The sequence below is a fragment of the Orbicella franksi genome, chromosome 3 (assembly GCF_964199315.1).
Source record: "Orbicella franksi chromosome 3, jaOrbFran1.1, whole genome shotgun sequence".
Classification (NCBI taxonomy): domain Eukaryota; kingdom Metazoa; phylum Cnidaria; class Anthozoa; order Scleractinia; family Merulinidae; genus Orbicella; species Orbicella franksi.
The window spans coordinates 20,625,612-20,642,932 of NC_138147.1; the positions used below are offsets into that span (position 1 = coordinate 20,625,612).

Genomic DNA, 17,321 nt, shown 5'->3' on the forward strand with positions numbered 1-17,321 from the left:
GGGCCACTGGCACTTTGCTTTGTTATAATTGATAATTAGCTGTAGTTGAATTTATATTTTAACCAATCCCAAAGAACCTGTTTGTTAACAACCTCTATAAATTCTTCAAGTCAACTTTTAATAATTGCATCAAGAAGATCATGATAATTATTGTTGTCATTCACTCGGTAAAATCAAATTTCCAAACACTTGGACCACATTCAGACTTCATTATCATCTACATCATTAATAAGTGATGTTATCACAGAACAATCCAGCTTAATAGATGGCTTTATATCTACTTAAACAATGTCATCTTTTAAACCATCGCTTACCCACCAAAAGTCTAATTGTCTTATAATATTATGCTGAAATTGTGTCCATAATACTAAAAAGAGAAAGAAATGTCTGCTTTTTAATTTTTAAAATTTTATAGATTGTTTCTCAGTCATGAAGTGGTGTTTCTTTAACTGCTAAAATTTACTTTTGCAGGAAGTAGTACATATTATAGTCAGTATTTTACTTTTTCACAAAGAATACAATTTATAACAATTATTATATTATTTTTACCAAGAACCATTTTGTGCAAGCACACTTGGCTAATTTCCTTTAAAGACCTTTACTGATTGCCAGACTATAAAATACTACTTCATATTACTCTGGAGAAACTGATTTGTTATATTGAGGGTTTGTTACATTGAAGACCTTGTTATAACGAATTTGTGACAAACAACCAAAATGAATAGTTTGTTACATCAAGTATATAGTTAATAACAATCAATGGTCATTATTTTGTAACAGTGTTACATAATGCACTACCCAGCATCTCCAGACCTGAAAGAAGTGATTTTGAAGGGGGACAGAGGAAAAATAGATTGAGAAGACCATTTTACCCAGTCGGTAGCCTCAAACATCCTAAGATCCAGGGGATCACCAGTCAATTTGCCATCTATTACTGTTAGTGAGTGACAAGTTGCCATGGCAGTCAACATTGGACCTTGGGGAATACTTTCATCCCCAGGTATCATTAAACCAAATCTGAAAAAAATATATAAATCAAATTATAATACCTAGAATATAGTATCAAAATTCAAGAAAATTTTGACAACTTACACCACAAAAGGAGGGAAAAGTCTGCATTATGCCAAAGTTTCTTTTATTTTAGGAGCTCATCATACCTTCAGTAGCCAGAAGGGATTAAGAGCATTTCTACTCCCATAAAGTTTCATGTCAAAGAGCTTCAAAATGACTCAAACCAGAAATTACACAATGCAGAGTACATTTTTGTCAAATGCATGATGGAAACAATACTAAATAACATGAAGTTAGAGCTCCAAGAAGAGCGCTGGCCACGAAAATTTTCCCTGACAGTTTTGTCCATTTACCGGATTATGACACCTTCCTGGTTTATTTTTTTTTATTTTTTTTACTATTGCATACAATACTTACATTACTTACAATACTAATATCACGTACTCCACTACTTACATTACTTACAATACGACCGTTACTTACACTACGATTGCACTACTAACACTACGATTACACACAACAACTACTACAGATGCTCTGCCTACACAACTGATAATACAAATCTTGCTCTACATTGTACTCTAATTACACAACTGCTTTGTGTTACAAGATACTCTATATAAAATTACAATAAAGCTATTTGAATTATCATGAATGTACATATAAATTTACATAATTTACAAGCAGCACTTACTCCTTTACAAAAAAATTGGATTGTTATTCAAAACTAGGTTCCATTTTGCCTGAAAATGTTTTAAGCTTCAGATACTTTGAGAGGCTATAAGCTTTTCAGTTTCATATTTTCTCCTGACCACATCTTCAAAAGGCAAAAAGAGAGGGATTTGTTTATTTTTGCGACAATTCCACAAATAAATTTTACCTAAAATGATAAAGTAGTTGAGCAGGCTAGATCTCTGATCTAATATTCCTAATATAATGTTAATATATTCCAGTTTTATTTGCTCCCTGGTTACTGTCAACCAAAAGTTTTCAAATTTAGTCCAAAATTCTGTTGAGAAGGAGCATCAATAAAAGAAATGTTCTAATGTTTCTCGAGAGGTTTGACAAAACGTACAAAGATCACTTTGAATCCTTCCGATTTTTGCTAATCGGGTATTCCAAAACAAAATGTCGTTTAAAATTTTGAACCAAAAACATTGTACAAATGTTTCAAGAGCAACTGATTTTGCCAGTACAAACGCTTTTTGAGTCTCTTCTTCACTTAGGTTAAAATCTGACATTAGTTTAGAGAACCCTCTTGAATGTTTGGCTTTTTCTTGAATGAGAAAAGCATAAAAGTTTCTACTCTTGCTCGAGAGAGGATCAAAATCTTTGTTACCACATTTTAACTCAAGTGTATTTAAAACGTTTCTATCGACGATGAGATTCCTTAAATGCTTTGGCACAGAGCAGCGAACAGCAGACCACCTCAAGTAATTTGAGCCTATCAGTCCCTTGTCCTTTGCTATGTTAAAGGATTCAACATTGTTCCAAGAATACATTAAGTCGCTGATAAAAATTATCCCGGCATTCATATAGTTATGATAACAGATCGGTTTGCCATCTATCTTTATATTACAATTATTCCAAATTATAGAGTCAAAAGCTTTAGAATCCGTTGAAAAATTTGAGCGAAATTCAGACCACCACTGCAGCATTTCTAAATAAAAAATCAAATTAATATGATAGTCATTATAGTTGCAGTGAAAAAAGAAAAAACCTCTATAAGGTTTGAGCAAATGTCTAAGATAGCTTTTCCATGGAGACGGTTCAGGATTCAAAATTTTCGAAATCCATGCTAATCTGAGACTTAATTGAAGTCTCTAAATCAGTGAGATTTAATCCACCATAGTCAGAGCAATTAATTGTAGCTCTTCTGGTTATTTTATCAGGCCCTTTCCACAAGAATTTATATATTATCGTTTGAATCAGTGATATAAATTCCAAGGGAGGTGAGAGGATACAAAATATATATACCAATTTAGGGAGAAGAAGACTTTTAATGATTGATACTTTACCAAATAAAGAGAGACCTCTCCAGCTCCAATGATGTATTTGCTTTTTAATTTCGATAATCTTGTTGTGGAAATTTTTCTGAAAAGACACTTCTTTGTTATAACTGTAGTGTACCCCAAAACTTTTATGCTTTTACACCATTTTAAAGATAAGGGTCTCTCGGGGCTGTCATGACACGAACCAATCTACATTGCCTCTGTCTTAGTATAATTAACCTTTAAACCTGATAGTTTTCCAAAACGATCAAGTAATTTAAAGAGATTTTGTGCGGATGTTAAATCGGATAAAAAGGTAGTGAGGTCATCTGCATATTGGACAGGTTTCCATTCCTCTAAGTCCAATTTAATTCCTTTAATATCGATACTAGTTCGGATTGCAGCAGCTAAAGTCTCAATTGAGATCACAAATAGCTATGGCAACAGAGGATCCCCTTGCCTAACACCTCTGCTTAACTCAAAATTAGCAGAAAAAGATCCATTGTTTATAATGCAACTGGATACATTACTATAAAATGTTTTCACCCATCTTACAAGACTGTGACCAAAGCCAAAAATTTCTAAGCATTTAAACATAAAATTCCATTCAAGGCTGTCGAATGCCTTTTAAAAATCTACGAATAATAAATATACCCGGAATATCAAATGTTTTAGTGTATTCCATGACATCTAGAATTAATCTAGCTGCTTCCCCTATGTATCGACCTGAAACATATCCAGTCTGATTGCTGTGGATTATCTCTGGTAAAATTTTAGTAATTCGTGTTGCTATTACTTTGGATGCTGTTTTAGTGTCAACATTGGTGAGAGAAATCGGTCTCCAATTTTCAAGACGGGTTCTGTCTTTACCTGTTTTTTCGATAAGTGTAATGACCCCTTGCCTTTGTGAGTTAGACATTTCTCCCTCTTTATAAGCCTCGTTAAAGCTTTAGACCACCATTTCACCGATTGATGACCAAAAGACAATATAAAATTCAATTGGCAGACCATCATTTCCAGGTGTCTTACCTAGTTGGAATGTTTTGATAGTGTTTTGGCATTCTTCAATTGTTATTTTTCCTTCGCATTTCTCATTTACTTCACTTGATAACTTTGATAGATTTGGATTTTCAAAGAAGAGTGCTGCATCTGGAGTGTCTAACTTTGTTTTGGAACTGCTGTACAGCTTAGTGTAAAATTGCTTTTGTGTGTTCATTATCGAGAGTGGATCGGTAGAGATAACTCCACTAATGTATAATTTTTTTAATATGTTTCTTAATATGGTTACGTTTCTCCAAATTTAAAAAATACTTACTATTCTTTTCTCCATGTTCATGCCATCGTACCCTTGCCCGTATAATTTATAAACCTTCAACTTTTTTGTCATACATCGATTCAAGTTCGCTTTTATATCTTTCCATTGTTATTCGCGTATTGTCACAGGGATTATCTTGAAAGGCAGCTAATGATTCTTGATATTTGTTAGTTAATTCTCTTTCATGTTTTTGTCGAATTTGCAATAAACGCTTTGAGAAAATAATAGAATCGTTTCTAATATTAAATTTTATCCAATCCCAAATTGATCTTCGGTCTCTGAGATCCTTTGCTTCCTCAAGCCAAATATTAGGCAATTTATCAATGATCATCTTTTTATATTCTTCATTTGCCAATAGTGTCGTATTCAATTTCCAATAGCTAGGACCTCTGTTATTTTCCTTAATTTCTTTGAGTTCTAAGAATACTGCAGAATGGTCTGATTTGATTGAGGGCAAAATATCCACACTTGTAACTAAATCATGCAGTTTATGCGAAATCAACCAGTAATCTAATCTACAAAATACAAAAGGAGAACAGCGACCCCAAGTGAAACTTTGCTGATTTGGATTTTTTATGTGCCAAATGTCATGGAGACTGAACTCATCTTGAATTTCTTCAATAGATTTTATGACGTGCCTCCGGGGAATTTGAATTCCACCTTTTTTATCCAGATTGATGTTCAAGGGACAATTAAAATCACCTCCCATAATTATGTTCTCTTCATTTCCGGAATCATTGGTTCTTAATAGTTTTGATAGTTTATGATAAAATTGAACAGCTTCTGCATCTTTGTTGGGCCCGTAGATATTTGCAATTGTATAATTTTCCTCTTTGATCAAAGCTTTAAACAACAAAAGTCTTCCGCTCGAATCTGTCTGAGACAACATTATATCAATGTCAAAGCTGTTCTTTATAAGCACCATGACACTTCTGGCGTTTGTACTCCCATGAGAAAATAATATCTCTGCACCCCATTCTTTTTTCCACTGAGCCTAATGCTCCTTGCTTGAATGCGTTTCTTGTAAAAATATCAAATCGACTTTTTGCTTTCTGCACCAGGAAAATATTGCTCTTCTTTTTTTAAAAATTACTTATGCCTCTCACGTTAAAGCATAATAATTTAATTGTATCAGGCTTCGAGTTTTGTTTACTCAGCATTTTAACTTCCTGGTTTATTTACTTTATTTGAAAAAATCCCCTTATACACCTATGGTAAACAATGACTGCAAACTGTGCACACCAGCACAAATTTACAAAATACATGCATAAAAATTAATCTTGTGTAAGTTACATGACAGTTTATTTCTACACGTATCAGTTGCAAAATAAAAATTCAACAAATGCTGGTGAACTGCCGTTCAGTACCTTGCAAAATTTTGTTTAATGGCTGGTGAAATGTTGGTCCTTGAAAATTTCTGATAACTTGGAGAAAATTCGAAAAAAAGTCGCTCTTTGTTCTAGCCACTCAAAAGACTGCAAAATTCCACTCAAGCTTTTGAGCAAACTTTTTGAAAAATCACAGGAACAAAGAACAAAATTTGTGCTTTTTTGCATGTATTACTTTTGCACAATACTCTACAACAGACTAGCCTGCGTTGCAGCCGGACGTGTCATAAAGTCCCCGATATAGTCCGTTTGCGAAACAGCTCCCAAAAGCTGGTTCTGATATCCCGCATGGATACACAGATCTGTGTATCCATTTCTGATTGGCTAGTTTCTTATGCGCCTTGTGACTGGTCATATTCTTGCAAAATATATCATGCAATGCTAAACAATGGCGTGATAGACCTACACAACTCCTATCCACGTGTAACAGCCGCTTCGAAAGTTTTGCTCGAACTAGTACATCTTTAAGGATCTGCCCCTTTTGCATGGTATGATAGGGGGATCTTTGAGTATTTCGCTAAGCAATATTCCTGTGTTTTTATGAGGACATTTCAGTAGAGTAGAGCCGTTAGGGCGTTAGAGGCCATAGGTCTGTGTGGTTTCCGTTGTTATCCACATGTAACTTTTAGAGTTTGACACCTCTGGTTTTTGCTATGTGCTGTTTTTTTTGGCTCATTTGTATTGCAAGATATGTGTTAAGCTCATTTGATATTAGCTATGGAGGGAAAAAGTTTGAAATATTCGGGAACATGTTGACTACTTGCATTTTTATTATTACGTCGCGCCCGGCTGTGTTTGATTAGATGTTGCAAGTTATGCTGCTTCTTATCACGGGTGTCATTTATCTTTGTCCGGCCTCGCCAGAGAATCTGGTCTTCCATAAGCGGTCACAACGGTGATATTACAACGAGAATACTGGAACCACGAGGCTTGTCGAACAGAGCATTGGCAGCGATCGGAAGGTACTGGAAAATCAAAAATTTACCGTAGCCCGTCGGCAAATTCACAAAAATATTTTGACCTTCAACAAATTCGCGAAGCGAGTTTCCCTGTTCGGGTAGAAGATTATCGATTTCAAACTGCTCTCTCGCAGCTTTGAACACTTTTTGCCAACCTTCTTCCGTAATTGCGGGAATCTTATTTCCAACTCAAGTTAGATTGGACGTTTAATAATGTACGAATTTACAAATGTACTTGGGAAACTCGCACAAAATTACATTTAGCATTACATGTAGTTGCGTGATCACTTTTGCAAGAATTATCCAATCAGAAAGCATGTAAGAAACTAGCCAATCAAAAATGGATACACAAACTGCAGGATATCAGAACAAGCTTTTGAGAGCCGTTGCGCAGACGGACTATACTGGCGGTTTAGACTGTCTGCGACGCAGGCTACAACACACTAGCCATTAGAAGGTGTCTTCCAGCAACTTATACCAACCAGTCAGAAACATGCACATAGTAAATTAAGGACACCATTAAGTGTCATGAATGGAGTGCAAATGTAGTTCCTTCATTCACCATTATTTTAACTGCTATCGATTTCATCATTGATATGCACTCAGATCGTCTCAATTCTAGCTCAACACTCCTCTTTTTCCTCTATATGACTGTCTCTTGATACCATTGTTTGCATGTTTTTCTGTTTTGAACTATTAATCTGTCTTGATCATTGTAACACCTTGGACAGCCGTGCCAATAGTAGCTGTGGTATTGATATACAGTGTGGTTTTTGAGTTGTACCCATCCACAGGAAACTTCTCGATCCACCTCTCACCACCGTGACCACACATAGAGTGATGGATGTGAATTTTTCTGTTTTTAACTTCTTGTTCCAGCCACCTGTTGATTGATTCTTCTAGAGCAGTGCTCTTAGGGAAGAAGGCTTTCTCATATACTGTCTGTGACAATTCAACTCTCTCATTTAGACATTTGATAGTTGTTTGTCCCTGAGAGCATGTTTGAATGTGTCATTGACGGTTGTAAGCTTGTGTGAATCTAGCAAGACAATGAACACATGCACACACCCTTCCTAGCCTTCCAATGTCATTTATAAGAAACGCGTGTCCATCGTAAGCTCCGATTGTACCTATGTTGTTCAGGACATCTGATGGGTTTCTTCTTAAATGCCATATTACTTCTCCTGTTCCCTCGTGCTGTCAGCAGTCAGCGAAGATGGCAGTTGTGTTTTTTCACTCCCCCCCTCCCTTGACAAAGCTAATTCACTTAAAATTTAACCACTTTTTGAGTATTCCTTCAGCTCTAACTGCTATATATCTACACTATTATGTCTACAAAAAAGAGTAATCAGCGCAAACCAAGTTCGCTGTCTGCAGAAGCCGAAGAATACGATGATCTGCCAGAGACCATTTCTTCATGTGTTCTTCAAGATCTTCTGAAAGCTCAAAAATGTATGTTTAAATCATTCATGGAATCTGTTGTGTCCAATTTAACCTCCTGTATTGACAATCTAGTAAAAGACTACGTGGGATTAAAATCCAGTCTGGAGTTCAGCCAAAAAGATATTGCAAGCTATGACGAGCAACTCACAACCATTGACACCAAATTAAAGATCACTACCAGCAATGTCACCATCCTTCAAACAACAGTAAACAAGCATCTACAAAAGACGGTTTACCTAGAAAACCAGAGCAGGAGGAACAATCTCCACTTAGAAGGCTTATTAGAAGATCATGGCGAAACCTGGAAAACAACTGAAGAGAAAGTAAACAAAGTTCGTGTTGACAAATTAAATCTCAAGTCGGTTCCTGAAATCGAGCATACCCATTGCACCCATTGTACCCATTGTACCCATTGGTCGCCCCAACAAGACATGATGGTACTCCTAAACCAAGAAAGGTTGTATGTAAGTTTACCAGTTACAAGGCAAAGGAATCAATTCTCAAGGCAGCAAGAAGAATAAAACCCAAAGGAATCCACATCTTTGACGACCTGGCCAAAGAAATGATGGAAAAAAGAAGAGCCCAGCTACCACAGCTAAAACAAGCAAAAGCGCAAGAAACGATTGCTTATTTCTCCCTCGATAAGCTCATTATAAAAGACAGACCAAATGGATCAGGTGCTATGGCCTGCTATCCTTCGATCTCTGGTTAAAATGATTTACAGACTTGTTAATCTCTATAACATAATGAATGAACAGCATAACATCTAAGCAAAACCTTAAGTTCCCTTGTGGCATATGCCCTAAATGGGTGAACAGTAACCATCAAGCAATTAAATGTGGTAATTGTCATCTCTGAATCCATTATAGATGCAATGGTCTAACCCTTGATGACTACCAACATCTGCAATTGAATATGGAGGTATGGTTCTGTAAAACATGTATTTCTGATATTTTTCCCCTTACATCTTTAGATGAATTTGAATTTGACACTCACATGCATTCTGAGAAACCTTCAGACATTGAACTATTACTCCCCCCCATTGATGTAATGTCTACAATATCTGATCTAAGCAATCTAGGCAACTCTTACATTGAGTCAAACATACCTACCTTGTAATTCCTATAAATTCCGTGTATTATTACCCATCAGATTTTCAGAAACTAAGTTTATTATCTTCAAGCCCTTATTTTACTTTATTTTACATAAATCTAAACAGTCTTGATGCTCATTTGAATGACTTACAAATTACACTTGCATCCCTGAATTTTCCCTTCCATGTCATAGGTATTAGTGAAACCAGAGAAAACTATTCAGCTGGTGTTAAAATGAACAATAATCTGAATGGTTTCACCCTCTTTTCACAGCCTTCCAGCTCTGCTGCTGGTGGTGTGGCTATTTATGCTAGTAAATCTTTAAATGCCTTTAAGCAAACTGACCTGAGCACAACTGATGATGAATTTGAAGCTGTTTGGGTTGAAATTAATAACACAAAAGCTAAAAATATCTAATGCTGCTGTGCCTACAGTCATCCTTCATTTAATCCTGTGAGATTTAAAGAACATCTTGAATCCATCCTGTCTCAGTTGACAAGAGAAAATAACAACATCTAACATGATTTCCTTCTAATATATCCCATGGGAACTACTGTCCTACTTCTTTTCTCAAGGGAAATTTCCCTGACTCAATGTTTCTCTCTCCTATTACTTCATACGAAGTTGAATCTTACATATCTCAAATGGACAATGAGAAATCCATTGGTCCCTGTAGTATCCCAGTACCCTTGCCAAAAATCCTTAAGACTCACATTGCTCCACTTCTATCATGCCTAGTCAATGAATCTTTTCTGTGGTATTTTCCCTGAAAAACATAACTTGGCCAAAGTAACACCAGTCTTTCAGAAAGGTTCTACACAAGGCAAAGATAATTACAGGCCAATATCAGTCCTATCTGTTTCCAGTAAAATATTTGAGAAAGTATATGTATAATCACCTCTATGCCTATCTGGAATGTTATAACATTCTCTACTCACTTCTGTTTGGTTTTAGACAGAAATGCTCAACTAATCATACACTTATAGGTATTGCCAAATCAATTTGCTCTTCGGTTGACAATAAGGAGTTTGGACGGGGTATCTTTATTGATTTAAAAAAGCTTTTAATACAGTAAATCATTCTATCCTTTTGCTGAAATTGCATCATTATGGAGTGTGAGGCACAGCCTATGAATGGTTCCAGTCTTACCTTTCCAACCGAGAACAGTTTGTGCGTGTTGATGGTCGTGATTCTGACTTCCTACCTTTAACTTGTGGTGTTCCTCAAGGATCTGTTCTTGGACCTTTGCTTTTCTTGTTATGTGTTAATGACTTAAGTAACACCTCAAGTTTGCTTACTTTTGCTTGTTTGCTGATGACACTAACATCTACTGCTCATGTAAGAGCCTTGATGATCTTGAATCAAAGCTAAATCATAGTTGCCAAATGGATGAATTCAACAGGTTAGCACTCAGTAATTTAAAAACTAATTTCATTTTTTTTCAAAGAAATTGAAGCTAAGTAAGTCATTTAATTTAAAAATTGATGGAGTAAATATCAAGCAAGTTTTTACTGTTAAATATCTAGGTGTTACCTTTGACTCAAATCTTACTTGGAAGAATCATACATGTATTAATGAACTCTGCTTAAAACTAAAAAGAACTCATTGTAGGAATTTTTCAAAATTGAGGTACTATGTCAGCACTGATATCCTTATTATGCTCTATTATTCATTAATTTATCCCTTTTTCATCTACGCTGTTCAAGTGTGGGGTTTAACATACCCAACCTACTTCAAGCCTGTTACCACTTTGCAAAAGCGAATAGCTAGATTATGACATTCTCAGAACCTGTGTCACATTCAGAACCATTGTTGAAATTTCTAATCTGTTAAAATTTAATGATATAATTCACTCAAAAATCCTTTCTTTTGTTTATCATTGGTTTCATAAACTGACCCCTTCATGTTTTTTCGATTTTTTCAAACTGATATCTTGATACATAAGTGTTTTACATGTCAGTCACTGAATGAAAATTTGTTTTTAAAATCAATTTGAACCACCCAATATGGTATTTGCTCTCTTCATTACACTGGTGCCAACCTCTGGAACTCATTACCAATTACTATCAAGCAAATTACTCCATTTTCTAGATTTTGTAAAACTGTAAAAAAAAAATTATTGACAGTTGTAATAATATTACTAGTTCTTAAGTTGAAATGTAATTAATTTTTTTGTAGTTAGATTTTAAAGAAATACTTTTAACCTAAATTGGTTATTTAACACTGTATTCCTTTTGCTAAATTTAGTTACTTTGTGGCACCTCCTCAATTAGTTCCATAAACCATTTAGGTGTCCCAAACTCCACACAATCAACCTTGCACTAGAACTATTTGTCTGCCTTTATCTCCTTTTCTTTCTCTCTCTAACACTTTAGTTTTTTATTTTCATTAATGCTATTTATCATCTTTTGCATCAGGAGCCATATTCGGAGATGGAGACCGTAAGCATGTGCCATTTCTAGCATTGGGGCTGTCCCTACGATATGGGACAATTTTTCTATTTTTAGAACAAATTGCGCCATCGTTTGAGGCACACGTGGATACCGCTGCAAGGATTTTTGCAGATGTAGCACGGGGAAACCGCATCCAAAATTCCCAAAATGTTCGATGCTTTTGGCCTGCAACTCAACACATTTATGTCTGTTGGAATTTTGCCTCAGAATTTTTGTCGTAAGCTGCTCCAGTTTGAGTGAAGCAAGACAGTGTTGAATTTAGTTATGTCCTGCTTTATATCACTGTGCAAGTTGTGTTCCGCTGCGTCTTTTACAAGAGCTCCACATTACTCCACTCTACCTTTCACATATGTTGAAGATTAACAGCTTTTCCATAGCACAGCAAAACACTAGTTGGATATATTTGGATATAGCTGCATTTCAGGACTTCAATGCTTCCCTCCTCTTGCCACACGCTTGCGAGGATTTTACCAGGGTGTTTCGTGACCTGTCCATCTTGTGGTTTGCTAAACTATTACTAGAGCTTTGCCATTTGTGTGTGTAGCCCAGACATGAGCTTGCTTCTAGGCTATTCTGACAATAGAAACCTGTTATTTAACTGCTGATTAAGTCTAAACAAGTCTGACTTTCAAACTATTTTGCCCCAGATAACCCTTAATTAAAAAAAAAATTAAAAATCTGTATTATTTTTGTAAAAACACATAATGTTTATGGAAAAGTCCATTTATAATGATAATGTCAGTAAGAGGCTTTAAGGCATTTCTTTTTCTGGACAAGTTGAAACAAAAAGTAATAAAATTATGTAGAATAGTTGCTTTCATATGATTTGAAACAATTTTGAATAGTCTTAATCCTTTTGTGAAGAGCCACCTAAATATACGCAAAACATACAAACAACAGTAGTGAGCACAGAAGGAAAAAACATTTGTGGAAAGATACCTTGCAGCTTTGACTGGTACAACTCCCAGCAGGTCCAGACCATCTTCAGTCAATGTTCCAGTCTATGCCAATTGTAACAAAATGAGTGAAGTCAACATAATTGTGTTAGGCATGAACAAGAGTGTTGTCAGCCTAGCTCAGATTACAGTGGAACCCAGCGGGGGGGGGGGGGGTACTCTCTTATATGTGCTATATAGGTATGTGCGGCCCCAAAGGGTATGGTTTTTCAGCCGTTTTGGTCATTACTAGGGTATTGATTTTAACTGACTTTGGCCATTTTGGTCATAAATAGGGTATGGTTGTAGTCATGGCGCCTCAATTTTGTTTTGCCATCATGTTTTTTGTCCACTGTTTTCCGTTTTTCAATCATTTGGTGTATATTTGTTATTCTAATTAGTTTCACCAGTTATTTTGGGTTACATAATGTTTCATATTTTCGTGTCCATTTTTTCATTCAAATACTTGTAAAATGTTCGTGGCTAGTCTGACGCGGTGTTTCGTCTCGGCCAAGAGACTGTTCAGAGACCTTTAGAATTCAAAGGCAAACTCGTTGAGCATCACACCCAAAGTCCCATTCGCGTCAGACTAGCCAAGAACATTTCACAAGTATTTGACAATTGTTTGCTCTTGTATAAATTTAACTCGTGAACGTACGGTTGGGAATCCTTCTGTGATAGAGGGCCAGACTGTCAACATCAAGAGTTTGCAAACGGGACTTTGAAGAAACTGTTAGAAGTTAATGAAGCATTTGCTCATTTTGAGAAAGCCCATTATGAGCACATCGCAACACTAACTGGAGATCTTGAGGAAATTGCAAGTGAAGGACACTACTTCCAAGAACATTGTCAGTGAAAGGATCTTTTTGATTCAAATATCAAGCGATGGAACGACAAAGCAAAATCTCATTCTAGAGCTCAAGAGGGAAGAGAGATCTGACTGGAAGATCACATAAGCATGACTGGTTCTCTCTGAAGTTGCAACTCGACACGTGTATCTATTAAGCAGTTAAAAGCCAAGGAAGCTTTGGCATGCCTTCAAATAGAACAACTGAAGGAAAAACATGACCTTTTGAGAAAGAAGAGGAAGTGAAAATAGAATGTCAATTTCTAGAAGCTTAAAATATGAACTCAAGCAGGCAGCTGTTCAAGTAAAGATCCTTAAAGATTATTCTACCTTTGGCAGAGCAGTACTGAACATTTTCAAACAACCTGGTTCGTGTGCTGGACAAGTAAGTTCAAAACGTGTTGTTGAACCCAAAGTGAGAGATGTCAAAGCTCACATTGAAAAGACCAAAGTTAAACGTGGCAATAACAAGTTCACAAGTTCACGGTTCAACCCTCATGCGAAGGAGTTTTCATATCCCATAGTCAAGCAGGATATTGAACTCTTTCCTACAGATTCAGTTAACAGTGATTTTGCCATCATTGAAGACATGCTAGATAAGCTGGGCTTGACAATAAGGCAAGAATTTACGTTGTCCAAACCAGACCTCTCCGTATTTGATGGAAACCCTATGTAGTATTGGAGTTTTTCCCAGTCATTTGAGAATACTGTTGAATGAAATGCAATGAATGAAAGCGAGAAGCTTGTGTATCTACTGCAGCACACAACGGGTGATGCGAAGAAGACAATTGAGTCCTGTGTGGTAATGGATCCTTCAAACAGATATATGACTGCAAGGAAATTGCTCAAGGAGCGCTTTGCTCATCCGTATACAATTGCTGCCAAGTTTGACAACGGGATCACTGAGGGTCCTCAAATAAAGCCGTCCGATCGTTCAGGGCTACTTGAATTTGCTGACAAACTAAAAAACTGCGAGCACACCCTCGAGTTTATGGGTCATCTAGATGAAATCAACAGCATGGATAACCTCTGAAGAATTGTACAAAGGTTGCCATTTCATCTTCGTACTAAGTTCGTTGAAGTGGCAGACTCTATTCAACAATCTGGTAAGAGACCAAACATTAAGGACATTTCTGCGTTCATAGCAGCAAAGGCAAGGGCAGCAAATAATGCAGTATTTGGAAGCATTATGAACATTACATCTGACAATAAATAGAGTGGCACTAAACCAAAGCCAAGTTTAAAATCGAGTGACCCATTGTTCACCTGTATCACCACGCTCAACAACCAAGGAACCGCGTCAGGCAAACAAGGCAACCAGTCAAGGTGTGGTTCAGGGAGTGTACATTTAAATGCGAAGATCCTTGCTTGCCAGGCCTGTAACAGGAATCATGTTTTGATGAAATGTCAAAACTTTGAAAGAAAGACCTTTGATGAGTGTGTTCAGATAATGAGGAAGGCTCAGCTTTGCCACAACTGCTTCCAATATGGTCATATCTCTCGGGGCTGCCTAACCATGGGAGCATGTCAAGTTGATGGTTGCAAGCAAATGCATTACACTCTGCTCCATCCTCCCTATCAGCAAGGATTGAACGTTAATCAGGCCAGTGAAGAGCATCACTCAGGCCACCTTGATACCACAGACTTCACAAGATGCTCGAGCTACTCAAGCTGCCTGTCTCCCCCCTACCCAAGGTGGACAATTGAACACTACCCTAGCCGGAAGTGGTAAAGTGTGCCTCAGGATAGTGCCAGTGAAGGTTCGCATTTGGGACCTGGACAAGGAACTGTTGACCTATGCCCTTCTTGACAACGGATTGGATGTCTCCTTGTGTGCTAAAGGCCTGGCAGCACAGCTGAGAATTCAAGGAGAACTGAGAACGTTCTACTTGACAAAGCAAAAGAAGCAAGATAGTCCTAAGTTTGGTCAAGAGATAAGCTTAACAGTTGAAGTCATAGATGGGTCGGACAAGTTAGAAATCCAGAGACTGTGGACTGTTGAAAAGGTAAACGCCTCAAGCCACAGCATTCCAACCGACCAAGACATTAGAAGATGGCCTCATTTGTAAGACATTAATTTGCCAAGCATCGACAGGACTAAGGTCGACCTGATCATTGGATACAATGTCCTAGAGGCCTTCTGGGTACTGGAAGAAAGGTGCGGCAACAAAGGTGACCCATACGCTATTCGTTCACTACTGGGACGGATGCTAATAGCCCCTATGGACGGACTGGAATGCAAGAATAGCTATTACCGTGTGAACTTTACGAGAATAGTAAGTGTTGAGAAAGAAGATGTTCTCATTCAGCAACTTGAAAGATTCTGAAGACTGACAATGCTGGTCTGATTCCTGATTGCATGGTTTCCATGTCCGTTGAAGATAAAAGGGCTCTAGCAGTAATGGAGAGTTCAGCCAAGTTGGTTGATGGCCATTACCAACTGGCTCTTCCCTGGAGGAAGCCAGCACCTAAACTTCCCAACAATCGGGTCATGGCAGAACGAAGACTACAGTTGTTGAAGAAGAGATTCTTGCAAGATTCCAAGCTGTTTGAAAAATACAAAGCAACCATTCAAGATTACATGATCAAGGGGCAAGCAAAGAGAATTCCAGAAGATGAGCTCGTCATCAATGATAAACCACTCTGTTATCTCCCTCATCACCCCGTGATTAACCCCAACAAACCTGGAAAGATGAGAGTGGTCTTTGATTGCACTGCATAGTTTAGAGGGATGTCTTTGAACGACCAACTCCTCATTGGACTAGACATAACTAACAGTATCGTGGGCATGTTAACAAGATTTCGTCAAGAGCGAGTAGCTCTTGCAGCAGACATGGAAGCCATGTTCCACCAGGTGAGAGTGTCACCAGATGATTATGATGCGTTTAGAATTCTCTGGTGGCCGGACAATGATCTGGATCAAGAACCAGTTGACTACTGCATGGGGGTTCACCTATTTGGTGCCACTTTGTCCCCAGCTTGTTCCAACTTTGCTCTCAGGAAGGCAGCAGAAGATAACATTGGTGAATTTGACAAAGAAGTTGTGAAGACTGTAAGGAAGAACATTTATGTGGACAACTTCTTTAAGTCAGTAGAATCATCTGCTCTGGCTGTCAACTTAGCAGCTCAGCTACAAGATCTCCTCTCTGAGGGTGGATTCCGGCTTCTCAAGCGGTTTAGTAAGAGACCTGAAGTTATGGAGACTATACCTGAGAGTGCAAGAGTTTCCTCAGTCCTAGACCTCGACTTCGACAAAGAAAGACTTCCTGTTGAACGGACCTTGGGCCTGAGATGGGACATGTAGAGGGATATGTTAATTTTTGACGATGCCCTGAAGAGTAAGCTGAACACTCGTAGAGGGATACTGTCTCTTACAAGCTCCATCTACCATCTACTTGCGTTTCTATTGCCAATCAACCTTCCTGCCAAGAAACTACTTCAAAATTTACGCAAGTAAAGGCTGGACTGGGATGATCCAGTTGGTGAGAACGAAGATGGGAAAAATGGAAAGAAGATCTGCCGAAACTTTCTCAATTGGCTGTTATGAGGTACCTGCAGACCTCAGGAAGTTAAAGTTCACCATGTTGCATCATTTTGCTGATGCCCCACAGTTCGCATTTGGTGCTGTCTTGTATCTAAGAATGGTGGATTGACAGACAACGCTTAATGTTCGTTCCTCGTTGGGAAGTCCCGTCTTGCACACATCAAGCCAATGACAGTCCCAAGCCTAGAACTCTCAGCTGCAGTTCTGGCCATTCAATTAGATGAGACTGTCAAGTCTGAGCATGAAAAACTGTTACACCAATCTGTATTCTGGATGGATTCTACTACAGTGCTCCAGTACATTAGAAATGAGTCTGCCAGATTTCACACGTTTGTGTCCAA

The 17,321-nt window shown here is 37.6% G+C and overlaps 1 protein-coding gene across 1 annotated transcript in view; it reads right to left on the minus strand.

Annotated features, from left to right (window-relative positions):
- The window catches only part of LOC145482660 (polyamine-transporting ATPase 13A3-like), a 177,731-nt gene that overhangs the window by 61,508 nt on the left and 98,902 nt on the right, over positions 1-17,321 (minus strand). Inside the window, exons 18-19 of the mRNA XM_081461266.1 lie at positions 12,594-12,655; positions 873-1,017 (exon numbers count right to left, since the gene is read on the minus strand). Of these exons, the coding sequence (XP_081317392.1) occupies positions 873-1,017; positions 12,594-12,655 (207 nt within the window). The remainder of the gene's footprint in view (positions 1-872; positions 1,018-12,593; positions 12,656-17,321) is intronic.